The following is a 25,453-nucleotide window of genomic DNA, read 5'->3' as shown; positions in this document are numbered from 1 at the left end:
GCTCAAGCGTGCGTTTCTGTTTTAGGCCCAACGGTTCCAACCAAGAGACGCTTGGCAGCCTGGGAGACAGCTGACTGTAATCCGTTACTGTGGCAGTGTGACAGCTGACGGTTTTCATGGCACAACGGCCCGGCAGAAAGTGTCGAGCAGCACTGCGTATTAATCCCGAGAGCCCCTTACACTGTCTTCGCAATTCCAACGACTAATTCAGCTCCCAAGGTTAAAGGGTGGTTGTGGAAATGTACATCACAAATACAGAAATCTACAATTCGCACAGATGTTCAAGAAAGCGTCACATTTTAGTGTTTTATTATTTTATTTTTCTGGTTTCTGCATTAACCAGTAGGTAAGAATAGTGATTAATTTGCAATTCACACAATATACACCAAACATAATAATAATTCATACAAGGTTACAAGGAATGTATGTTCAACATAAAAAAATAAGATTTTGGACTTTGGACATAAATGTGAATCCTTTTCCCTGCTTCCACCACGTCTAAGCTGGGCAGTAGTGCATGCCTATCACCTATCTATATTTACTCTCCCACTTCCAGCTCTCCAAGAATGGAAGTTTAGGGAGATCCATTTGTAGGCTAAAATTAGCCCCCCTCTGTGACCAGGCTATTCTGTGTTCCTGAGGTATGTCAGTCAGAGGAACCCCGTGCCTCAGTGTGCCTAGTAATGCCCCGTCCAAAAGCAACTTTTTAACATTTTGTTTATGATTGAGCTGCCTACGAAAAACATGGATGATGGATAAGACATTGTTGCTGCTATCATCACGGTTTCTTCTGTGACGTCATCCGAGACTGGGGCAGCTGCCTTTGAAGCAGGTTAGTGGCTACTATTGTGTCTTAATTAAATGTGTCAGCATTGTTCTTCTCTGCTTTGTCAGGATATGATATCTCAATGCACCTTTAGTGGTGGTATCACACATGTGAATATATATATATATATATATATATATATATAGAGAGAGAGAGAGAGAGAGAGAGAGAATGACAATCTGAGTCATTCTGTAAGTAAGAGTGGTTCACAGGTTGTTGTTTAATCTTGATTTTGATCAATATATTGTGTGTGTGTATGTATCTTAGATGCATGAATGTTAAAATGATCGAGAACTTGCTAAAATATATAATCAGCTATACTTTATACTCGACAGCTTACTAGGATATATTGAAATGTGAATTCTATGTTTATTTAGAACTACCCTAATGTGTTAGACACAAAGTATAAGAAAGTAGTAAAGAAAGATTAGAAAAAGAGGTTAGGCCATTGCTTCTGTGTCACTTGTTTGATTGCCAGTATGTTAATGATCCAAGAATCTTATCAAGACATGTTTTTAAGAATCCCATGAAGCTGGGGGTGGGGGGGTTGTCCCAACTATCAAGGTCCCCATGACTCTCTTGGCAGGAATATCTCTTCTCAGTTACAGAAAATACAACAACATCACAAAGGTTTATCTCTGCCCCTGCCTTTTCAGATATGAGCGTAAAAACAGTTTGATATGAAGAATGGTACTCAGAACGCCAGTCATGATGAGTTTAGTGGACATTTCCAAGATGTTTTCCATGCTGCAGCCCAGAGAGGAGGAGGACGACGGCGAGAGACAAGAGCTGCACCAGGCGGTGTCCAACGATGACGACGGGCTCCTCGCAGAGCTGCTCTCCCAGGACAGATACCGGCGGTTCATCGACAGCAGGAGCGGCTGGGGAGTCCCGGGCACCCCCCTGCGCATGGCGGCGTCACGGGGCCACCTCCGGTGCCTAGAGGTGCTGCTGGCCCGCGGGGCGGAGGTGGACAGCCTGGACGTCAAGGCCCAGACGCCCCTCTTCACCGCCGTCAGCGGGAAGCACCTGGACTGCGTCCTCGCCCTCCTCAAGGCCGGAGCGAACCCCAACGGCAGCATCTACAACAACTGCTCCCCGGTGCTCACTGCGGCCCGGGAGGGCGATGTGGACATCCTGAGGGAGCTGCTGCGGCACGGGGCCGAGGTCAACGCCCGCTCCAAGGTCCCCGAGTGGGCTGCCAATGCCACGGCCTGCGGGGGACCTCTTTATCTCTCCGCCGTCTATGGACACCTGGACTGCTTTAAGTTGCTTCTCCTGCACGGAGCAGATCCGAACTACAACTGCACAGAAGAGAAGCTCCTGGCCCGGATCAAGCAGCCCAAGACGGTGCTGGAGATGTGCCTCCGGCACGGCTGTGGGGTCGAGTACATCCAGCTGCTCATCGACTTTGGAGCGAATGTCTACCTGCCCACAATCATCATCGAGAAGACCACCAAGCAGAATGAGGCGGTGGAGCTGATAATCAAAGAAAGAGGTGAGCAGGTTGAGGAGACACACATAGTATTGAACATAAAATACAATTAAGATAAAATACCCCAAAGAAAATTATTAGTAATTATTAATAATAATAAAGATTAAAGATTGGCAGACATTGGAAACTAATTAACTTAAACAACACCATTACTGTCGGTCTCTCATGCGACCCTATAAGTAACTGCCTTGTCTTTGTTCTCAGTTTGTCCCAAAACGCTGATGTCTCAGTCACGCCTTGCAATTCGAAGTTTCCTCCAAACGGCCAACAACACGCATTCCATCGACCGCCTGGACATCCCGCCCATCCTGAGGAACTATTTGAAACACACGACTTGACGGGAGGGAAAGTCAGTGAAGATGCTAAATACATCATTTTATTTATTTTGTCTTTGAGATATTTATTTCATTCCCAAAACACATGACAGGTGCGGAGATGTGTTTTAAGAATTGTCACCCAGACACAAAATGTCTTCTGGCTGCTTTATGACATGACTGTAGGCTGTGGGGCTGTTTCAGTATACTTGTGTGTATATTTATGTATATCAGAAGGTTGTGTGTGTATTTATATTTAAAAAAATCATAAACATGCTACAACAAACCCAGAGATTCTCGTTTGGTTTCTATTGTGTGTTGCGTCTAAATATCACTGAAAATGATTAATCTTTCTACCTGGTTGGATAAGGTTTCTTTTAGCATGCGTTCAGTATGCAGATAATGATTTTCACAGTCCTTCCCTTTTGTTTTCTTCATTTCTAGCTGTAGCCTACATCAACAATATAAAATGTAATCAACAAGATTAATTAACTTCTTCAATTAATCTTTTCTTCAAAGATTAAATGTATGTAAGACAACATTAACACATAAAATAACTTACAGGTATATTGAGCAATAAAGGAATATACACCGATCAGCCATAACATTATGACCACCTGCCTAATATTGTGTAGGTCCCCCTTTTGCCTCCAAAACAGCCCTGACCCGTCGTGGCATGGACTCCACTAGACCCCTGAAGGTGTGCTGTGGTATCTGGCACCAAGACGTTCGCAGCAGATCCTTTCAGTCCTGTAAGTTGAGAGGTGGGGCCTCCATGGATCGGACTTGTTTGTCCAACACATCCCACAGATGCTCGATTGGATTGAGATCTGGGGAATTTGGAGGCCAAGTCGACACCTTGAACTCGTGATTCATCAGACCAGGCCACCTTCTTCCATTGCTCCGTGGTCCAGTTCTGATGCTCACGTGCCCATTGTAGGCGCTTTCGGCAGTGGACAGGGGTCAGCATGGGCACCCTGACTGGTCTGCGACTACGCAGCCCCATACGCAACAAACTGCGATGCACTGTGTGTTCTGACACCTTTCTATCAGAACCAGCATTCACTTTTTCAGCAATTTGAGCTACAGTAGCTCATCTGTTGGATCAGACCACACGGGCCAGCCTTCGCTCCCCACGTGCATCAATGAGCCTTGGCCGCCCATGACCCTGTCGCTGGTTCACCGCTTTTCCTTCCTTGGAGCACTTTTGATAGGTACTGACCACTGCAGACCGGGAACACCCCACAAGAGCTGCAGTTTTGGAGATGCTGTGACCCAGTCGTCTAGCCATCACAATTTGGCCCTTGTCAAAGTCTCTCAGATCCTTACGCTGCCCATTTTTCCTGCTTCTAACACATCAATTTTGAGGACAAAATGTTTACTTGCTGCCTAATATATCCCACCCACTGACACGTGCCATGATAACGAGATTATCAGTGTTATTCACTTCACCTGTCAGTGGTCATAATGTTATGGCTGATCGGTGTATACCCATATAATATATATAACACACAGCTGAGTTAATTTGACTGAAAACTAGCTGTTTTAACTGCTTGCACCCTTTAAATGACCCTGCAGTCATTTACTGAATATATATTTTAAGTCCATTTCAACTCCTAGGGGTATGCAACAGTATTGTGCAATACTGGCTCTGGTTTCTAGTTCAGTACATAGTTACAATAGCCTATAGTTTTTTTTAAGTTATTTCTAATCCAATCTGTTCAGAAAACACACAAGAGCAACTTCTAAAAGGTTTGGGAATGTCATTATTTGTTTGAAACCGAATCATTGCAAAACAACACAAATGTCTGTGAATGTATTTGTCCAAGGCATTCATTACCAACAGTTTTAAGAGCTGCTCTGCACACATTCCTGCACAGCAACAGAGGGGAATGTCGTCACAGGCATCCCAGAATACACCTCGACCCCGAGACCGTATTTAATTGGCTATTAATGTGTGCAATCGTGTCTTCTCATTGGACGCTGGTAGCATCAATAATGACTGTCCGACGCATGCTAGCCAATCCGGGTGTCCTCAGGGCCGGTGGGGGCGTGGCCGGCAGGAAGGGGGCGGGCGGGCGGAAGTGTTTCTGTGTTATTCTGTGTTCAGGTCCTCCGCCGCTCGGCTCAGGTGAGTGTCCTGCGTGTGTGCAGCAGCCCAGTGGAGCCCAGAGGTCTTTACAATATATTACACAGTGCGAGCAAAGCACAGCTCGCCCGGCCGGCTGGTGTTGCGCTTGAGTCAGTCATTATGCCCACAGACGAGCCACCCGCTGCTGGGGTTGAACATGCATAGACACCGCTGTGCAGCTGCGTTTTAAACACGATGGGTGAAGCAGCACACGAAGCTTGTCAAATTGCAGGCCGTGGTAGCTTATTATTTTTAAATTTGATATGAATATTTGCTCGTACCAGAATGAAGTGTCGGCTACACGCTTCAGGAAGTGAGCCCTCACGCTGCTGCACAAAGCGCGTCGCGCCGGCGGTCCTGGTGGCCCTGGTGGCCCTGGCGGTCCTGGCGGTCCTGGTGGTCCTGGCGGCCCTGGCGGTCCTGGCGGTCCTGGTGGCCCTGGCGGTCCGGCTCACACCCACACAGCAGCAGCTTCACAGGCTTTACTGCCTGGGCGTTGTGTGCAGTGAGCTGCTCCATAGCTTTGACAACTTTTGGTTTTTAATCTGCCAACAAACTGCTTTATCGTGAACTGGGTCATACCCCCATGCAGACCTGCCACTGTGGCTTTCTAGACTTGGGACTGGGTATTAGAGGATTATATGAAGTCAGTTTGTATCTGTGAGGTAACTCTGACACTGGCACTAAGATAGTTCAGTACAGCGCTTGGTTGGTATTATCTTTGGTTCTAGTCAAGTTGCAGAAGACCTGCATACATTTTCCTCTCGCAGTCCTGTTGCACTCACGGCGGTGGCGGCTGTGTGCTACCACAGAAACTGGTGCCCGTGCAGGACAGTGCCTTCCAGGGCCTGCATTGTACCAGTCAGTTCAAACCCAAGAGCAGTGTCACTGCTGCCCAGTGACCTAGGCCACAGTAACGTATGGGCCCTGAGGAGAACTATCCCAGAGTCAGTAGAGATCAGCGCAGGTGTTCATTGACATGTTCAGCTATTTCTTCAGTGCACACATGTATGCGATGACACATGATGGCTGTGAGTTTCCCCAGGGCAACCCCCCAAACACACGTCATTCTCTTGTCCTAGGAAATTGATGAACAGTATCTCTATATGCAGCGTAACGATGACCGTGAGAATAGGTCACAAATTGGACAGAGTAGATTGAGGGTTTAAGGTAGATCTGCGCATGAGGAGTTGTCCTTATTAACTAATAATAACAACAATAACAAAAGATCACACTTTCACACAAAGGCCTATTTCTAGTTGTTTTTCCAAGCTCTCTTTCATGCTCCAGACTAAAGACGGAGGGAAGGAGGAGGAGGAGGACGACGGCGAGAGACGAGAGCTGCACCAGGCGGTGTCCAACGATGACGACGGGCTCCTCGCAGAGCTGCTCTCCCAGGACAGATACCGGCGGTTCATCGACAGCAGGAGCGGCTGGGGAGTCCCGGGCACCCCCCTGCGCATGGCGGCGTCGCGGGGCCACCTCCGGTGCCTAGAGGTGCTGCTGGCCCGCGGGGCGGAGGTGGACAGCCTGGACGTCAAGGCCCAGACACCCCTCTTCACCGCCGTCAGCGGCAAATACCTGGACTGCGTCCTCGCCCTCCTCAAGGCAGGAGCGAACCCCAATGGCAGCATCTACAACAACTGCTCCCCGGTGCTCACCGCGGCCCGGGAGGGTGACGTGGACATCCTGAGGGAGCTGCTGCGGCACGGGGCCGAGGTCAACGCCCGCTCCAAGGTCCTCATCTGGGCCTCGAACTCGGCCGTGTCCAGCGGGCCTCTGTATCTCTCCGCCGTCTATGGACACCTGGACTGTTTCAAAATCCTCCTCCTCTACGGGGCCGATCCGAACTACAACTGCACCGACGAGAAGCTGTTCAGCCGGATCAAGCAGCCCAAGACGGTGCTGGAGATGTGCCTCCGCCACGGCTGTGGGGTCGAGTACGTCCAGCTGCTCATCGACTTCGGGGCGAACGTCTACCTGCCCACACTCATCATCGAGAAGACCACCAAGCAGAACGAGGCGGTGGAGCTGCTGCTGAAGGAGAGAGGTGAGCGCAGGCTGGCTGTGGGTGAGGAGGTGTGGATGTGTGGATCATGGGTTTATTGAGTGTATGAGATTCAAACGAGGGGTTTATTTTGCTTCATTATCAGAAACACAAACTGAAGAGCCTCCTTTCATTTGTCTGTAAAATCGTATGTTCTTTTTCACAGCAGACACCCAGGTCCAAGGGACTTACAGCTGTTACAATATATCATTATTGGACATGTAAGCCTAGACTGATTAAATTAATACATACATCAATCCACCCTCTCATAAGTCTTCTAAACACTAAACTAAACTGTTTTGGGTAATAAATTGGTGAAATCTGGGAAATCAACCATAAATACTCCGAGAGCCAACACTATACACCGATCAGCCATAACAGTATGAGCACTGGCAGGTGAAGTGAATAACACTGATAATCTCGTTATCATGGTACCTGTCAGTGGGTGGGATATATTAGGCAGCAAGTGAACATTTTGTCCTCAAAGCTGATGTGTTAGAAGCAGGAAAACGGGCAAGTGTAAGGATCTGAGCGTCTTTGACAAGGACCACATTGTGATGGCTAGACGACTGGGTCAGAGCATCTCCAAAACTGCAGCTCTTGTGGGGTGTTCCCGGTCTGCAGTGGTCAGTACCTATCAAAAGTGTCCAAGGAAGGAAAAGCAGTGAACCGGCGACAGGGTCATGGGCGGCCAAGGCTCACTGATGCACGAGGGAGCGAAGGCTGGCCTGTGTGGTCCGATCCAACAGACGAGCTACTGTAGCTCAAATTGCTGAAAAAGTTCATGCTGGTTCTGATAGAAAGGTGTCAGAACACACAGTGCATCGCAGTTTGTTGCGTATGGGGCTGCGTAGCCTCAGACCAGTCAGGGTGCCCATGCTGACCCCTGTCCACTGCCGAAAGCGCCTACAATGGGCACGTGAGCATCAGAACTGGACCACAGAGCAATGGAGGAAGGTGGCCTGGTCTGATGAATCACGAGTTCAAGGTGTTGACTTGGCCTCCAAATTCCCCAGATCTCAATCCAATCGAGCATCTGTGGGATGTGCTGGACAAACAAGTCTGATCCATGGAGGCCCCACCTCGCAACTTACAGGACTTACAGGATCTGCTGTTAACGTCTTGGTGCCAGATACCACAGCACACCTTCAGGGGTCTAGTGGAGTCCATGCCTCGACGGGTCAGGGCTGTTTTGGAGGCAAAAGGGGGACCTACACAATATTAGGCAGGTGGTCATAATGTTATGACTGATCGGTGTATATATTCATTTCAATAACTGGTCTAACATTGTTTGATTATGTAATGTAAGTTAATGTTGTAGCTCTTTGGTCTTTTATTTCCCCAGAACGGAAAAAAAAAAATGTAGGATTTAGTAGAGAGATGACAATGATTAAAATTTGGTAATAATGTGTCTCCTGTCTAGGTTGTCCGAAAACCCTCATGTCTCAGTGCAGACTGGCTATTCGGACTTGCTTGAAAAAGGTGGGTGGAATGTATTGCATCGACCGCCTGGACATCCCGGCGACGCTCAAGAGCTTCTTAAAACACCGAACCTGAGAGTCGAGACTCGGGCAGCACTGAGCCCTGGGAACAGCACGATACGTTGTCTTAAAATACGTATACATACATAATAATCAGTTTTACATAGCACTTAATGTGTAAGCATCTAATATCTTAAAAAATTAAGTGATGCCTTTTTTTATAGATTTTTCTGCAGAGGAGAGAAACTTTTTTCTTATTTTTATTTAGTAAAAGATGTTTGTATTTGGTTGTGCTCTATTGCAGCGCCGTTCCATTTCTCTACAGCCACTGCGAGCAGATTTGCATAATTGTGTGGATATTTACTGTGGTGCTCAGTATGTGTGTACCAGTTCAGGAATGCTCTGAGCCGCGGTCGACTGAAGGAAAATCTCTTGTGGAAATGGCTCGGTACGGATTAGGGACAATAGTGTTTTATATAGGAATCTGGAGATGTTTTATGATGCTGTACTGAAAACATGGATTTTTATTTAACCTTTCTTTTTAATGTATGATATGGATGTAATATTTTTTGAGTAACCGTAGAAAGGTTCACAACGTATGTACTTACTTGATTACTTGATGTACTACACATTTTTAAAAGCCTTAAATACATATTTTATCACAGGCTTCAGTCTTTTTCTTTAACATACATAACTGTGTTTCTGATGTAGGCCTATTGGTTTGCATGCACTGTGTTTTGAGTTTGTCAGCAGTTTGACATGGTTAATTGGTGGAAAAACAAAGTTCTGTGCAAAACAACCAACTTTTTAAAATGTTTTCATGAATAAAAGATGATCATACATAATCCCATTTGTGTTGACGTGTATTCCAAACATTGTTGCCATTTGTGACGGGATAGTGGAGGTTGTGAGTCTTTGTAAGGTAGTGACTATGTTCAGTTGTTTAACCGTGTTTTTGTTCACTGTTTCATTTCAGTTTAGCCAGAACCCCAGTGTAATAAAGTACAGTACTGTTGCCGATTGTCTGAATGTAAATGTGTACTTTATTTAAGAGCCACTAGGTGTCGCACTACCAAAGGAGTATCACAAACCCTGTCTGCAGAGGCGCTCCAAAACATGACACACGAAGACCATTTTGCTTCTTGTGTGTTGAACATAAACAAGCACGGTCCTACTTTGCATTGCAGATCTGACTTCTTTGTATGTTATTTCCAGGTTTTCTTTTTGGATTTTGTAGAGTTTAAAACAAGCCATGGCCAGATGAACTCAAAGGATTCAGTTACATGTGTAAGACAAGGCTCATACAGGTCTCTGTTCACTTATTTAAACTGTAGTGCCATGCAGAGACGCTGGGTAAGATGTTTCATAACCGAATCAACTGATTTTGTCTGGGAATTCTAGGTTATTATCTGTATAACTTTATTCATATATTAATGTTTTCATTTAAGAGTGATGTCGTTGCCCAAGGGTGGATAAAACATTACCTTGTGCTAACTGTCCATATTGAAGTGGTCAATCAGAAATGCTGAGTGCAATTTTAAATTGAAAGAGGACACCTGTAAGTGACAGGGCAATATGGCGCAACGTACAAAAGCAGACGCCAGGCCGTGCATGGAGGCGACCGCTCACTGGGCTGGGACTGTGGATGTTGGCAGTCCAGAAGGCGCAGGTTGGAAAGGTCGTTTACCAGGAGGCTCTCGAGGGGGTCAGGTGGACAATCCTGCTGCTCTTTGGTATCTGGTCCCACCACTGCTGGGCAAAGGCAGAGAATGGACCAGTATGAGACATCTGAAGATCAACAGCCCCTCCTTTGCTGAGTGTGCATCATTTAGGCTCTTTTAATGGATCAGCAGGGATTGTGAATCATCGTCAATATGGCTCACATTCTGTGCTAGCGAAAGGAGGATTAATAAATACAGGACTGAAGAATGAATAAACCAGGGGACCTGGAGGTCTACACGTCCCGCACACTGTATGTGCAAAACATCTTAAACAGAAAGAAAAAACAGCTGCCTTTACAGAATTTCTGAAATCAGGATGTTTTTAACTAATGCATAATGAGATTATATGGATATTAATCGAAACTGTAGCTAATAGGTATAATGCCCTGAGCTAATTTTAAGACAAACTCAGCCTAAACCCCAAATCACATTAACGTGTTATGCAAAGTGCTTACACCACTGCTACTACAACTGCGGCCATTACTAGTGCTACAGGAGTGGCCACTTTATTAGGTACATGACTTAATAGCGAGTTACTGCCCCTTTTGCTCCTTTTACAAAATTGGTTTAAAAGCCTGGAGGGTGAGCGTTAAATACTGCACTTAGACAACCCAATGTAACAGGCACAGTGAAACCTATTTCCCCCCATTTTAGAAGTACATATAATTGACAAATAAGTATTTACACAAATAGAGTGACTGTTATTTGTTAGTTTTACTCCAAAAACACCTCTCTTCTAGACCTTCCGTGAATCAAAACAGCCGCCACAAACAGCAATGGCACGCAAGGGTCGGCGCTGTGACCGAAACAATGAGCTCCACACAGCCGGCCACCTCACCGCTCCGTCCCCCGCGCAGTGCCCGCTTTGTGCCCGCTTTGTGCCGGACGTCCACACCGGCCCTCCGCGCTGCCCGGACGCGCCTTTCTTTCCCAACCGAAGGGCGCCCTGGTCCCGCCCTCCCGCGACGGGATTGGACAGCGCCCACCGCTCCCTCCTCCCATAGGCCCAGCCCCGCGGCCCTCCCGCCGCGGCCCCGCCCCACGCCGCGCTCGGTGTCGTCGGTCAGTGAGCGGCTCCGGCGGGAGTCTGCGCCGGCGGGACGGAAGGGACGAACCGGGATCGGGCGCCAGTGAACCGGATTTACTAGCGCTCGCCACCGCACAACATGTTGCCGCTGTCGGCGGGATGGATGCATCAGGTGAGCCGTGTTTGTTCCTCTGTCTCCTGCTGCCTCGGTGCCCGGGCAGCTGCTGTCGGGTTCCCGGTGATCGAGTCAAGCTCCTGCCGCTGACGGTGCAGCTGGGCTGGGGGAAAAGCGCTGCGGATGAGCCGCGGCTCCGGGCACGGAGGGTGCTAGAGCAGCGCACAGGTTTGCTCTCCTGCCCTGGCGTGGCCGGGTGTATCGGCGGGGTTTGCGGCGCCGTGCGGTGGGCATTGTAGTCCCGACACACCGCTGCCGCCGCGGCTCCTGAGCGCCGGTGTCTTTTCAATTGGGACCGCGGCGCTTCTGCTGTCGCGATACCCAGGAATGCGTCTCTCCCGGGCGCTGTCGACGCGGGTTCGCCGGGAGCAGGCCCTCCGGAGCCGCCCGGACCGGGCTGTGTTGTGGTCGGCCTCGCAGCTGCTGCCAGGGGTACCTGGGAGCGAGGTCGTCTTCGTGTAGCGCAGCTCTGAGTGGGTCTGCGCTGCTCCACCAATGGGAGCGCTGGGATTGTGCAGATCTGCGCAGAGCTGTGGGAATCTGCGCCACAGGATCGCCACCCTAGTCGTGGGTTAAGGAGTCCAGCTCGACCGGGGAGCGTGAACAGCTTGTGCTGCCTGCGTGCTGTGAGCGTCCTCAGGGGTGTTGTGTTTGTGAGATTATGGTCAGCAGACACTTTTCATGTCCACCACCCACCTGAAAGAGCTCAATTCTGGTCTTGTGTTTTGCTGCTGATTGTGTATTTTCTTTTGTATACCTGAGAGTTATGCACTCCTCCCTTCTTTGTGTGTTTCCAGCTTATTATAGAGTTTACACAGTGCATGGTGGTTGATCAGTCTTTAACTATCTATAGTGGATCATGTATTCTTCTAATTATATTTAGTGGGCTCAATGAACCTTGATAAATCTGAGTAGATTTTACAGATAATAGCCAAGTCATTATTTCCTTTGTTTAAAGTTATATTTCTAAGCAAGAACTGGAAGCTGATGACAATACATCTCAGTGTTGGTAAACAGAAATAGTATTGCAGTGCTGTTTGCCTGCTAGGGTCTGGCACCCAAAAACGTGTGTTAAAAATAAACTGCATGTGACTGGACACGGTCAAACCTGACTTCAAGGAGCTGCAGTGAAGCTGGCATTTAGTCTTGCTTGCAGGACCACCGTGTGGCTAGTATTATGTATTAGTGTATTGCTGTAGTTGTGTTTGCCAGTTCAACTTTTGTAAACAACACCCTTTGATGTGTGGATGAAAAGTAAAGCATGCTTTTATAATATATTGTCAGCCTAGGCCTCCGTTTCATTCATAGTCTGTGGATCTTTAGATTGAGATGAAAACCTCTTCACACAATGTTTAATACACTTCTAGTCAGTGAGAAACTGGAGTTACTATTAGGAGTATTTCAGATCTGGCAGTGGCAGCCGCTCTCGATGCCACTAGTATGAATAAGAGCCCTGACCCCATAATCTGCGCACAGTGTCCTAGATTTCACCCCAGCCTAATCATGCTTATCTTTGTCTAAAGGTGCGTCCAGCAGCTCTGTGACTGTTGCCCTTAATAGTGCTGGTGCTGCTGCTGCAGAAACAGTGCCTCTTTAATTTACTTCTGAAATGTAAAAGACATTTCTGATGAAGCGTTCTTTATTGAAGCTTACCTTGACACAAGTTCCTGTTTCATTTTAATGTATGTACTGCAGGCAGATCAAGTTATATATGTTAAAAGGTCTGAAAAGCCTTTCTTTCACATCACAGGAAATGTTACATCAGTGTTTGCTTTGATCAAGGAGGAGTGTAGGTTTTTATTTGTGTTCAGGGTTTTAAATTCCCTTGAAATTCCCATTACAAAAATCAAGGTCACTGTAAAGATTGAAAACACGACAACGCTCGATTTTGAAGCATTTAGCAGAATAAAGAGATGCAGTTTGTTGGATTAGTTTTGGTGTATATTAATAGCCTATGTAAAATTGCTCAGTGAGTGGACTGTTATTGTAAAGCCTAGGACACCAGAAATACAACCATTAAAAAAAACAATCAGTTGTGATATAGTATCATTTTGAGAAGAAGTGTCTGGAAAATTAGTTTTCTAATATTGGAACTGCAGAAAAACTTTTTTTTTTTTTCACCCTAAGCCTGTAATCTGTTACTCGCAGCACATGACATTTTAAAATGACATCGTGATGAAATACAACGTCATTTAATGTTAACCATGTTCTGTTAAATGACAAAACCACACAATAAATCCAGATCTAGCCAACAGAAATTGTGGTAAGGACTGTACTAAATTTCTTCAGCAGGGCTGGAATTGTGTTGCCAGTAAAGAAACACCATCAACTTTTAATATATGTGATATCTAACGCTCTCAATAGGTTAGGCCTATAGAGTTTAATGCACATGGAAGCTCTTTTAAAATCTCTGTTCCCTACTACTACTGTGACGCAGATGCTCTTCGGTTCTGTATGTATTGTGCTTTAATAGGTTTATGCTCCAGGCAGTCTTTGACCTCTCCAGCTGGACACCTACAGGAGGCTGGAGATCTCAGGGCTTTGTGTTCTGTCTTCAAATGGGTTTTGCCTTTCGAGCAGTCGGTCTCCATTTCAACCCTCCTGTCTAAGCCTGGGTCCTGTAACTTACTGTAGAGCTGTTCTCTGTGGTTATAAAAAGGCAGTGATTTGCCAATGAAATACAATTTTCTGCTTTAAGAAGGTAATCCTCTTCCTGGTTTAATTAAGTTCTCTGCCACATATGATTTACGATGGAATGGAATTGAGATTATTAGAAGAAGATGATTGGGGAGAATTTCTGACCTTGAGTGGAAGTTATTTTGCTTAAACTGTGTGTTAGTTCACAGTCTTCACAGACTGATAGTGGGAATTAAGATGAGCAGTTTTCACAATGTGCATGAAGTTTACCAGCTTCAGCCTTTTCTTTTGCAAAGTAATACAAATTTGCATCTCTTCAACATAGGCCTATGTGTGTGTTTTTACAGGTAGAATATAATGCACATACAAGCTGCATTGTAGTGCCAGATATGTGAATATTTAACCGTGATAAGGGCTGAGAGAAGTAGTATTTAGAAACTGATGGAGAAATGTCACACTCACTCAAGGAGGGGTGTGAGATATTCTGTAAATAAATGGAGGGAATAGCTGGACTGTTTTTAATGACAGAAGGGTCTTTGTTTCAGGTGTCATTCACACGTGTTTAATAAGACTGTTTGGCTCCTAATGCTCTAACCACCCCGTTTGACAGTCTGACTACAGTTCAGTCACTACGCTTGGTAATGAGAAATCCTGCGTCTCCTGTTCGTGTGTAACTGTTTGTGTGTGTGTTTCTCTGCACTGTGAATGTGTGGGCATGTTTTATAGTGCATCCTGGGTAATGGATATTAAGGAAAATGTGAGCCACCAGCCATACTTAATTAGACTACTACAATGTCATTAAAATCTCTTGAAAGTGTGCAATGTCCCATGAATTACCTCAGGAGCATGACAGTGATGGGGAAAAGTGTGGCAAGTGAAAATTGTATTTCCTGTACAAACAGTCATACTTCTCCACAACTCCAGCTTCCCACAATTCCCTTAAAGACTTTGAAATGTAATGATTATGGCATCTTGAGTCAAATAAAGTACATTTTAATTTGCTGGTAAGGACCATGTTGCCACCAGTATTTAAATAACCTTGTGACCCTTGTAATTGCATGTTTTAAAGCTGAAGAATAAACCAATCATAATAAAAAACAATCTCTCTCTCTATCTCTCTCTTGCTATATATATTTTTAGTTCTGTGATTGTAAAGTTACAATTGTAAGGTAAAAGAAAATGCTCTTGACTGGCTACTGGCTACAAGTGTACTAATCCAACATGACCTGATGGATTATAAATGAGAACAAGACTCGTCAGTGTCTCTCGGCATACTATTCTTACTGACCCAGCAGTATTGTACTCGAGACAGCCAGGGCATGGCATTTAAGTCATTTTATTTAGTGAAGACTCCTGAGAGAGTGAGAGAGAGGAGGGGGGGTGGGGGACAAGCCATGAACATCAGAAGTGGCTTTGACTGCATTGTTACCTTGAATTCTCCTTATAAAGGCCTTGCAGGAAAAGAAAGCTTTAAAACCATTAAGTCACCTTGAAAAGTGATTTTTTTTTTTTAAATCGTTGCTTTTGTGTGCATTCACTTATCTCTCTCTGTTCTGATTTTGTTTTCCAGAAAAACGATGGCATCGCACTTTCGTTCTAGAGGAGATTGTGGCCCCAGTGTTTTCACCCATGTTCATAGTTGAGTGCATCCTCCAATAGACAACGTTGCCATGGAGCCTGGCCGGGGAAGCGAGCAGACTGCTGGAACAAAGCCTTTGTCTGGTGGCTGCGAGGAAGCGGCCAGGGGGGGTCCGGCCCTGGAGCTGGAGGCAGACCAGCCGTCCGAGTCTGCAGAGAGCGCTCCCCCCGAGCAGCAGCAGCAGCCTCCCGGAAAGTTGAAAAAGACTGCCTTCAAACTCTTCGGGGGCAGGAAGAGCATTTGCACCTTGCCCAGTTTCTTTGGCGGCAGGAGCAAAAGCCATGGCAAGGGCTCGTCCAAGAAGGGAATCCGCAAGAGTAAGACCCACGACTGTATCAGCGAGGCAAGCTGGGAGGACGGCAGGCGGACCGGGGACGTCCCAGCGGGAGACTTTGAATACCACGGCAGGAAAGGGTCGACCGCTGCCAAGACCCTCACAAGCTCCCAGAGTGCCCATGCGGTGCACGATCCCAGCAAGAGGCCCGAATGTGGAAAAGCGGACGCATCCCTCTCGCCCGCTGCCGAGCTCTGCGATCGTAAATTAAGCACAGATAAATCCCTGTCCTTCCCCCGTCCAAAGAGAGGATTAAAGGGGTTGTTCAGTAGCATCAGACGTCACAAAAAGAATAAAGCTGTGGATTGTGAGAAAAGTGAGACCTCTGAACCGTCTGTGGAGGACCCCGCCTCTGTGTGTCGGTCGAGTGCCAGCCATCGTGAGAGCAAACGACCTACCAGTTTGACAGAAGGAATTCTGCCCATCTCGCTCAACGGCAGAGAGGTCTTGTTGGCCACGCCTGAATGTACTGAAGATGAATATTGTTTAGAGAGAGGCATACCCACGACCGACGCGGACAGTGATTCCTCGCACCAAGATCAGGCTCTGAAGCAGGCGGAGGGGCAGATACGAGAGGAGACGGCGGAGATCCTGAATGCGGACGGGGTCACGCTCGGGGCCAGCTCCGATGCGAATGGCGCCCCTCCGAGGAACGCAGACGACGACCTGCCTTCGGTCCATTCCTCGGACCAGATCAGCTCGATGTTCGGGGACGTGGCCTCCCTGAAGAGCTTCGACTCCCTGACGGGCTGCGGAGACATCATCGCTGACCAGGACGACGACAGCGTCGCCGAGAGCACCGTGTCGGGGGAGAGGAGTCGCACTGCCGGCAAACGGAGTTCTTGCTATGTCACGTACCAGGGAGGTGGGGAGGAAATGGCCACTCCTGACGAGGTGGATGAGGATTACTTGCAGGGCCTGTGGGAAAACGAGGCGGCTGCAGATGTGTGCTACACCCCCAGCCAACAGCCAAGCTTAATGGAGGCCGACGTCGACCTGCAGATGACCCCCGAATCTCCCGTCGTGCCCTCTCCGCGTTTGGACACTGCTAGTAACTCTGGTTTCCTCCGAGCTGTTAAGGACACCACCAGCACAACCGGAGACCTTTTGACTCCGCAGAGCGACCAGCAGGAATCGGTCCCCAACAGCGACGAGGGTTACTACGACTCGACCACTCCGGGGCCGGACGATGATGGAGGAGACAGCCTGAGTCGAATTCGAAAAGAAGGGCTTCCGAGGGACAGCTACAGCGGGGATGCGCTCTATGAGCTTTACGAGCCTGACGATAGCCTCATGAGCCCACCTCTCGGTGATGAGTCTTCCTTCGAGACCCAGCCGCCCACGCCAGACTCTCTGGAGTTTTTGGGTTTATCTCTGCAGAGCACCGACACCAAGCTGCGCCCGGGTTTCCCCCATCAGACCGGTCTCATGGAAACCGAGGAGGCCAGACTAGCGAAGATTCAAAAGGAGATACTTTGCCGGGAGCTACAAGGAATGAAGAAACCCTCCTTTAAAGAGCAGGTGGCGATGAACAAAGCCAGATATTACGCCGAGAAGAGTGTCATTGAATGTATCCCCAAGTTGAACAAAAAATATCCCGTTTGCCTTAAAGAGGAGGAGGAGGAGGTTGTGCCACAGATGGGGACCAGAAAAGGGAAAGGTGTCCTTCAGGAGTCGAGCAGCGTGAAAGAAAATAACAGAAACAATCAGATGCCCCCCTACAACGGAGATCCCGAGAGTCAAAAAGCCAACGGCAAGCCCCTCCATGATCTGAACCCTGGAGATGCGCTTCCCGGCACACACGCCTCCAGGAACTTGCCCCAGCTGAAAGAGCCGCTCTTGTATGCAGATCAAGGAAGTCGAAGGCCCGTCCAGTCCGAGAATAAAGACAAAATTTATCCTTCCAGTAAAATGAAGACTGAAATCGAGCACGACCAGGCGGTGTGCTTCTCCCAGGCGTTGGTGGACTTCACCAAACACGCCAAGTTCTTCAGCCACCTCTCCGAAGGCCTGGGCGGCTCAGATTCCGGCTCTTCCTTCACACAGAACATGCAGGCGCTGCCGGCTATGGTCACGTTCGATGTGGTCGACATGGAAAACGAGGGGGAGTGCGACCGGCAGATCGACATGGGCACCGACGAGGACATTGCGTCGCCCTTCGAGTCCTACGACGAAAGCTACCTGCAGAAGGACGCCTTTGCCGAATGTGACGAACGAATGTTTGAATTCTATGATCAGAGTTCCTTTGTCCATAACAGCTGGGGGGTCGCCAGTCTCCCTCGCCACCTGAGCTTGAGCAGAGTGAGCCCCCCCATGCCGGCTCCCTTGTCGCTGAACAGGAGGAGCAAGTCGCTGGACACCGACAGCTTGGAGTTCGAGGTGGGGGACGTGTACGTCGCGCAGCCAAAGGGGAGTCCCCAACTAAATATCCTCTCCAGATCCGAGCGGGAGTCTCGGAAAGCTACCGCTCTTCACTGGTCCTCGGACTGCAAAAGGACCGGTCAGTCTGCTGGGGCCGGCGTGAGGGAAAACACCTCCTCTGGGGCGTGGAAACCAGAGCCGGCATGCAGCTTCACCCTCCCTCTGGCAGAAGGCAAGCGAATGGGGCAGACGCAGGGTTTTGGTTCGACCGAGGCCGCTGTGCCAGGAAGTGGCCCGTCCGCAGGCCAGTCCCCGAACTGGAAAATGAGACCACAGGTATCGAAGCGGCTGTCGCAGGAGAAGGGGTCTTGTAATCCTATACTGCAGGCCCCCAGGCACATGGCCAGACCCTCGCACCTGCCCCTGCAATCTGGCGACCGCCCCTCGCAATCCAATTCAACGGGGAGCAGCAGGGAGCCGCTGTGCAGGAACCGGGCTCCCGTTGCGCCGCTAGATGACCGAGACGAGGCTTATTTTGCCAGGAAACCTCCAGGGAATCAGTACTCCGATCCTGCCCATCAGCACCCCAAGGTCAAGCCCGTGGGGGTCACCCAGGGAGTGCCACATTTCCGCTCGGACACCAGCGATCCTCTAAAACCGGCTGTGGAGCAGCAGCGTTTCGCCAGCAAAGGGAGACGAGAACTTGAAATGGCACCGGCCATCGGATGTGGGAAACGCACTGCTTAGGACGCCGCACCCTTTAAACACACAACTCGCACGCTCTCACAAATGCACACACAACCCCGACTGTATTGACATTATCCGTAGCTGATCTCGTCATCACATGTGTCACCAAAGACAGCCAGCAATTTACTTTATTGTTTGATAATTAATATTTGTCCAGGAAGAACCCGCTTTCTCTGGGGAAACTAATGCAAACAAACTGTTTTGAAGGTAGCCTTTTATACGACTGCTGCCAGAAAGTCTATTGAATTTGACATTTTCTGTATTTTATTCCGACCGAAGATCACAAGACTCTGCCTTAGGATCGTGTGTGTCTTGAGGTTGCACAGTGCTGCATTGATCTGGTTTCTCGTTTATTTGATAATCTGCCCCTGCAACGACGGAGCCCACTTCACGCTCTCACTACGTTTTATGATTAGAGAATAATATAGATTTGTGTCCTTCGTAGTCGACCATAAAGCCAGTATTTTTGAAGGCAATTAAGTAATTTTAACAGAGAAATAAACATTAACATTTAGTAAATGTATCTTTTTCATTTGTAAACTAGTATTTATTAGAATGCAAAAAAGCTAACATTTCTTGGGATTGAAATGCTCTCTTTGAACCGTGTTTTGCTCCCAAGTTGAGGATATGGCCTCATTCTAGGAGGCAGGATTAGGTAGACGTGTTTATACTCTAGATATTTGATGCATCCTTCTTTCGAGTAGGTGACCCGTTTGCTTCAGTTCAGTCACTGGTGTAACACTGGTATTGAATTGCCCAGGACGTGCTGTATTGTCTGAGGTATCATGCTTTGAAATGGTTTGGAGGTCTTTGTTAAATGCCAAGTGTATGTAGTTGCAAAAAAAGGGTTTAATATGCATATCTGAAGTCTGATTACCAAATGACGCCTGCGTATGTCTTAGAGGTTTCTTTCTTTTACAGCTTGGTAACATTGGAATTTTTGTATTTAGGGGCTTATTTTATATTTTGAAATGTTTACATATCTTTGTTCTGTTTTTTATTTTGGTGCTGTTTACAAGTAAAGGACTACTGCCTGGTATTTGATGATAAAATCAATATGTACTAACTTCTTCTTTTCCTGTAAGTGTTAAGGTTATATTTAGTATCTTTGCTGGACTGCTTTCTGGAAATAGAGTTTCGATGAGTAAGAATTAGAGACTCGGAGGTCTGAACTGGTTTCTCATTCAGTTGCTTCTAGTAGTGTTTGCTATGAGTTCCTTAACTTAACAGTGAACAAATGATTCAATTAAATATATATAGTAGAGTATATCTATCCATCTATCCACAGCATTTTAAAGAATATTAATTTACACATGACTGTTACTATGAAAGGTGGTCACATTGGCTGCTATCTTATAGGTCAATATCTAGGCAGCTGTGGGGTGGAGTCGCCTGTGATTGACAGCAGCTGGACGTGAGGCCTCTACCGACTTCTGGAATTGGATAATTGTTACTCATTAACGATTGATCTCCAGAAAGTGGAGTCTAAATACTGATGATATAATAGCAAAACCAAGTGTTCTGTTATTTATTTTATTAAATACTATTCAGTCGTCCTTTAATAAGTACTTTTATTTCTTCCGGTATTATATATCGCTTATATGTTTTGTACAGGTGTGCTCAAAGTCAGGTCCTGGAGATTCCCAGTACTGCCAGGATTATTTATTTCTCTGTAATACTTCACTAAAAAAAAAAAAAAAAATTCATTGGGAAAAAAAAAAACGGACGCATTGTGGCATCTCCAGGATCTGCGTTTCGGCTCCCTTCCTTGATATAACTTTTATGAGAGGGCAAATACCATGTAATATTTCCCGAGAAGATGTTTTGCAGTTGTATTTTTACTTGCAAAGCTGTAGCACGCTGCAGTAAGTTATTTTTGGGTTTCATCCCCAGGTGTCTGCTAGAAACAACTAGTGAAAAGCTTTTACTTTTATTTTACCTTTGCTTTTCTTGCGTGTGACAGACAGAATCTCACTCCATTGCTCAAACATTGTGGTTGAAGATTGAAACTAAAGAAACTTCATACACAACTTTGAGTGAGTGACTTTGTTTAGGAAATCAAAAGGCTCGGGGTGTTAACAGCAGGTGCATGAAGAAATGAAGACCCAAACTACGACTCATTAAGATACAACGTTACTCCGGGGAGTTCATTTCAACTTGTCACTGGATGAATTTTTACCCAATCATCACAGTTCTCACCGGAGCTAGAAACACCTATTTGAAAGTGTAATTTCTAATGTAATTAGGTTTTGTCCCCCCTCCCCCACAGTGCTGGCTTTACACAGCATTTTTCACCACTCTGAAAAGGGCTGAGTGCGTTTGGCCTAAATCATTGTGTCAACTTTTCTGTCAAGCTAAAACTACCAAGGCCACATTTCTGTCTCAAAAGTCCATATCTTTCCATTCACTGCCATGAAGACGATGAATGTCATCGCTAATTAACCACGTCATTATGGAAATCAAACCTTTTTAAAATAGGCACCTTGAACACTTCAGAGACGTTTTAAAGTCTAATGCGTTCTGAACAAATTAATCGGTTATTTTTAGTATGATTTTAAACTGGAGTGGGGAAAAAAAGTTGTATTTACAAATAGTTTTGATTGGTTAGTTTTCATGTGTTGGTCATTGTTCTGTAAAAGCTGTTAGTGTCACTCAAGGCCTTTTTAGTGGACTAAACTGGAGTAAATCCAATTCACACATCTTAATCAACTACAGAATGTTACAGACCTAATGTGATTTAATCCTGCAGAACAGATTGTACGATGTATATACAGCTCTGGAAAAAATATTAAGAAACCACTTAACATTGATTTCTGAACTTGGAGTGGTCTTTTAATTTTTTCCAGAGCTGTCTATAGCCTGCCTTGAAAAATAATGTTCTCCTTGTTCAATTTCTAACTGGAATAATGTAAAATATATATACACACAAATATATATATATATATATATATATATATATATATATATAACCTAAAATTGTAACACAAATTCAGTCCGCACTCAAGTGCCTTTGCCATTCGTACACAAGTGGAAAACATTTTCAAGGAAGCCTATGCCATTGTTGCTTGCGAAAGTGCAAGTCACCATTGTTTGTGTTCTCTGGCGTTACTGCTCCTCGTTCAGATTAGATCAGCGTATTTTGAAAGGGGTTTCTGCTACAGTTGCCAGCCAGCATCTTTAGAGTGGAGCTGCCGAGTGACTCACGTCTCCTTAAAACAAACAGTCATGATCAGACAAACAGGCCTTTGATTCCTTAACGGATATAATCTCTGATCTGTAACTTTTTCTGAACCTGAAACACAAAAGCGGCTTGAGTCGGGAAAAGGCAAGTGAGTTCATTCTGGGTAATTTGTTTAAGAGGGATAAGGCCTAATCCCATTTTCTTGCTCTTTAGAAGTCCTTTGTTCGGATACGAGCCCCACGTGAAAGAATGCGGTTTTCCGTCTCCTTCTTCGCGTGGACTTGCCCGTCACTAAAGAAACCTTCCCTTCCATCGGGCTAAACCAATAACCGAAAACAAAGGCATAAATCCATCGAAAGACAAGGAAACTTTGATCACCCAGGCTGTCTTCGTCCTCAGCACAATGGATGTCTTTTCTTCTAATCGCAGCGCGTCTCGTTCTCTCAGCCCGGGGATCGGTCCTGTGGCTCGGTTTCAGTGCAGCCACGTCATTAGCCATTGTCATTTCACGTCCTAGTTACCAGAAGAAACGCGTAGTAGTGAGTTTCACACAAACCACTTTTCTTACGAACTTTATCTTACCGTTTCGTGCCATCACCCTTTCTTGTTTTCTTGGGAATCTGCGTTTGTGACGATTGTTAACCATCTGCGAGGCTTGCCTTATTTGCTGCTCATGTTTGGTAGCCAGGCCGTGTTTGTTTAGATTTCGAGTGTAAAATGGCATGTGTGTCATGAAGTCAAATTCCTAGCTCCACTACATTTGTGGATGAGCTTAAGTGCCAATAAATTACATCTTTCCATAGTGTCGAAATGACAGTTGTACTTGCAATTTGTTTTTTGCTTTGTTTGTTTTATTAATTCTTAAATGTGTAGGTTCTTATTTCCTATTGTAATATATACAGAAATCTGTCTTCAGTTCAGCAAACAATACAAAATAGTAATCTGAAAAAAACACACGCTTCAATTGGAATTAGATGCTATATAATTAAGTACGGGGGCATTAGACAAATGCCAGAAGACATTTTGTTCGTATGTGTTGAATAGGGGATAGGCACACCCTTGGCCTTAATGACTGCTCCAGTCTTTTCAGTAGACGGCTGTATGAGTCTACCTGCAGAGACACTTCTATTGCAGTGAGAGAAGCTGGTCTCTGCAGTCCACTCCTGCATTTTTTCCAGTGCATCCCAGAGGTGTTCTATGGGATTGCAGTCAGGAAATAGTTTTAAGTTACTTAAAAAGCCCTTTATGTAGCAGAATGTTTCATATAATTTGATTACTATCCAAAGGAGGGTTGTCCTATTGCTTTTGGTGTATATTGTATAGTCTCTGTGTTTTTTTTTTTTTTTTTACCCCAGATGTAAATTTTGTAGCGTCAGACGCATTGTACTCCAAACTAATTTCTTTTCCTGCTAATAGTGGTACCTTTCTGTTTGATCAAATGTTGTTTCAGACGAGCATTGTAAGCTACATCCTAATTCAAATAAACTTGAACACTGCACTGTCAACGGGTTTTAAAGTAGTGTCGTTTATCAGCACCACTTCAGACAGGTTTGCGATGGTGAGGCCTTCTCTCTCTTGCTCCCGGCTTCACATCTCCACAACTCTCTGTCAAGACTGTGGATTCGAAGCAATGTTGGGGCGGCCATGTTATTATTTAATTTTATTGATGGCTGACACCTATTCCCAGGGTGACCCTCATTCGGAAAGGACAATTTCGGCATCGTTACAATTGGGTAGGTTTTGCAGTGGAGCAGAATGCGGTGGATCAATGAGTGCAAGTGAGGTGGGAAATGATTAAAACCATGTGTGTTAAGGAGTAAAGCAGAGGTTAGAACATAGAACATAAGACCGTGCCCAATCGAGAGGAGGCCATTCGCCCCATCCTGTTCGTTTGGTGTCCATTAATAACTAAGTGATCAAGGATCCTATCCAGTCTGTTTTTGAATGTTCCCAAATTGTCTCTTCAGCCACATCGCTGGGGAGTTTGTTCAGATTGTGATGCCTCTCTGTGTGAAGAAGTGTCTCCTGTTTTCTGTCTTGAATGCCTTGAAGCCCAATTTCCATTTGTGTCCCGGGTGCGTGTGTCCCTGCTGATCTGGAAAAGCTCCTCTGGTTTGATGTGCTCGAATGCCTTTCATGATTTTGAGGACTTGGATCAAGTCCCCACGTAGTCTCCTCTGTTTCAGGGTGAAAAGGTTCAGTTCCTCAGTCTCTCAGAAGGACATCCCCTTCAGACCTGGAATAAGTCTGGTTGCTCTCTGAACTGCCTCTAGAGCAGCGATATCTTTCTTGAAGTGTGGAGCCCAGAACTGTCCACAGTATCCAGATGAGCTCTAACTAGTGCATTGTACAGTCTGAACATCACTGCCCTTGTTCTCAATTCTACACTTATATATAGTGACAATATACCCTAAAACTCTGCCTTTTTAATTGCTGTCGACCTGTTCTCCCTCACTTGGCAGTGTGAAGTAGTGCTGTAATGGAGATGAGCATTTTGTAGATTTCAAGTAAGAGAGATGGATTGTGGGTGTAATAATTAAGTCCAGAGACACTAGTTCATGGTTAGAGGACGTGTAGTGTTTATGTCCCTTGGTCTGCACTGAGCCCCCCCAGCAGAGCGTGAGTACACTCACCTAAAGGATTATTAGGAACACCTGTACTGTGTTTGACCCCCTTTCGCCTTCAGAACTGCCCATTGATTCAACAAGGTGCTGAAAGCATTCTTTAGAAATGTTGGCCCATATTGATAGGATAGCATCTTGCAGTTGATGGAGATTTGTGGGATGCACATCCAGGGCACGAAGCTCCCGTTCCACCACATCCCAGAGATGCTCTATTGGGTTGAGATCTGGTGACTGTGGGGGCCAGTTTAGTACAGTGAACTCATTGTCATGTTCAAGAAACCAATTTGAAATGATTGGACCTTTGTGACATGGTGCATTATCCTGCTGGAGGTAGCCATCAGAGGATGGGTACATGGTGGTCATAAAGGGATGGACATGGTCAGAAACAATGCTCAGGTAGGCCGTGGCATTTAAACGATGCCCAATTGGCACTAAGGGGCCTAAAGTGTGCCAAGAAAACATCCCCCACACCATTACACCACCACCACCAGCCTGCACAGTGGTAACAAGGCATGATGGATCCATGTTCTCATTCTGTTTACGCCAAATTCTGACTCTACCATCTGAATGTCTCAACAGAAATCGAGACTCATCAGACCAGGCAACATTTTTCCAGTCTTCAACTGTCCAATTTTGGTGAGCTTGTGCAAATTGTAGCCTCTTTTTCCTATTTGTAGTGGAGATGAGTGGTACCCGGTGGGGTCTTCTGCTGT

The 25,453-nt window shown here is 46.2% G+C and overlaps 3 protein-coding genes and 1 long non-coding RNA gene across 4 annotated transcripts; 3 read left to right on the top strand and 1 right to left on the bottom strand.

Annotated features, from left to right (window-relative positions):
* Nucleotides 1-456: 456 nt before the first annotated feature.
* On the top strand, nt 457-2,925 carry LOC136759705 (ankyrin repeat and SOCS box protein 12-like). Its single transcript, XM_066714695.1, has 3 exons — nt 457-832; nt 1,483-2,324; nt 2,526-2,925. The coding sequence occupies exons 2-3, from the start codon at nt 1,514-1,516 to the stop codon at nt 2,657-2,659; spliced, it is 945 nt and encodes a 314-aa protein (XP_066570792.1). The 5' UTR covers nt 457-832; nt 1,483-1,513; the 3' UTR covers nt 2,660-2,925.
* A 1,823-nt stretch (nt 2,926-4,748) lies between these two features.
* Nucleotides 4,749-9,139, top strand: LOC136759703 (ankyrin repeat and SOCS box protein 12). Its single transcript, XM_066714694.1, has 3 exons — nt 4,749-4,766; nt 6,039-6,816; nt 8,237-9,139. The coding sequence occupies exons 2-3, from the start codon at nt 6,048-6,050 to the stop codon at nt 8,368-8,370; spliced, it is 903 nt and encodes a 300-aa protein (XP_066570791.1). The 5' UTR covers nt 4,749-4,766; nt 6,039-6,047; the 3' UTR covers nt 8,371-9,139.
* A 175-nt stretch (nt 9,140-9,314) lies between these two features.
* On the bottom strand, nt 9,315-10,994 carry LOC136759704 (uncharacterized). The gene is made up of 2 exons (XR_010820101.1): nt 10,854-10,994; nt 9,315-10,043 (listed from the first exon to the last, which is right to left on the bottom strand). It is a non-coding gene; the product is annotated as an uncharacterized LOC136759704 (long non-coding RNA).
* Nucleotides 10,995-11,053: 59 nt separating this feature from the next.
* On the top strand, nt 11,054-23,621 carry amer1 (APC membrane recruitment protein 1). The gene is made up of 2 exons (XM_066714693.1): nt 11,054-11,214; nt 15,425-23,621. Exon 2 carries the CDS (start codon nt 15,525-15,527, stop codon nt 18,933-18,935), a length of 3,411 nt encoding a protein of 1,136 aa, XP_066570790.1. The 5' UTR covers nt 11,054-11,214; nt 15,425-15,524; the 3' UTR covers nt 18,936-23,621.
* The last annotated feature ends 1,832 nt before the right edge of the window (nt 23,622-25,453 follow it).

The sequence above is a fragment of the Amia ocellicauda genome, chromosome 10 (genome assembly GCF_036373705.1).
Source record: "Amia ocellicauda isolate fAmiCal2 chromosome 10, fAmiCal2.hap1, whole genome shotgun sequence".
Taxonomy (NCBI): Eukaryota; Metazoa; Chordata; class Actinopteri; order Amiiformes; family Amiidae; genus Amia; species Amia ocellicauda.
Note: the sequence above shows the minus strand (reverse complement) of the source record. Positions and strands in the feature narration are given on the sequence as shown.

What these genes read in the sequence shown, in the direction of transcription:
- LOC136759705 (XM_066714695.1), top strand. Translation starts at nt 1,514, where the DNA reads ATGGTACTCAGAACGCCAGTCATGATGAGTTTAGTGGACATTTCCAAG. An exon ending in GCTGATAATCAAAGAAAGAG is followed by an intron (nt 2,325 to 2,525) that starts GTGAGCAGGTTG and finishes CTTTGTTCTCAG; the next exon opens with TTTGTCCCAAAACGCTGATG.
- LOC136759703 (XM_066714694.1), top strand. Translation starts at nt 6,048, where the DNA reads ATGCTCCAGACTAAAGACGGAGGGAAGGAGGAGGAGGAGGACGACGGC. An exon ending in GCTGCTGCTGAAGGAGAGAG is followed by an intron (nt 6,817 to 8,236) that starts GTGAGCGCAGGC and finishes TCTCCTGTCTAG; the next exon opens with GTTGTCCGAAAACCCTCATG.
- amer1 (XM_066714693.1), top strand. Translation starts at nt 15,525, where the DNA reads ATGGAGCCTGGCCGGGGAAGCGAGCAGACTGCTGGAACAAAGCCTTTG.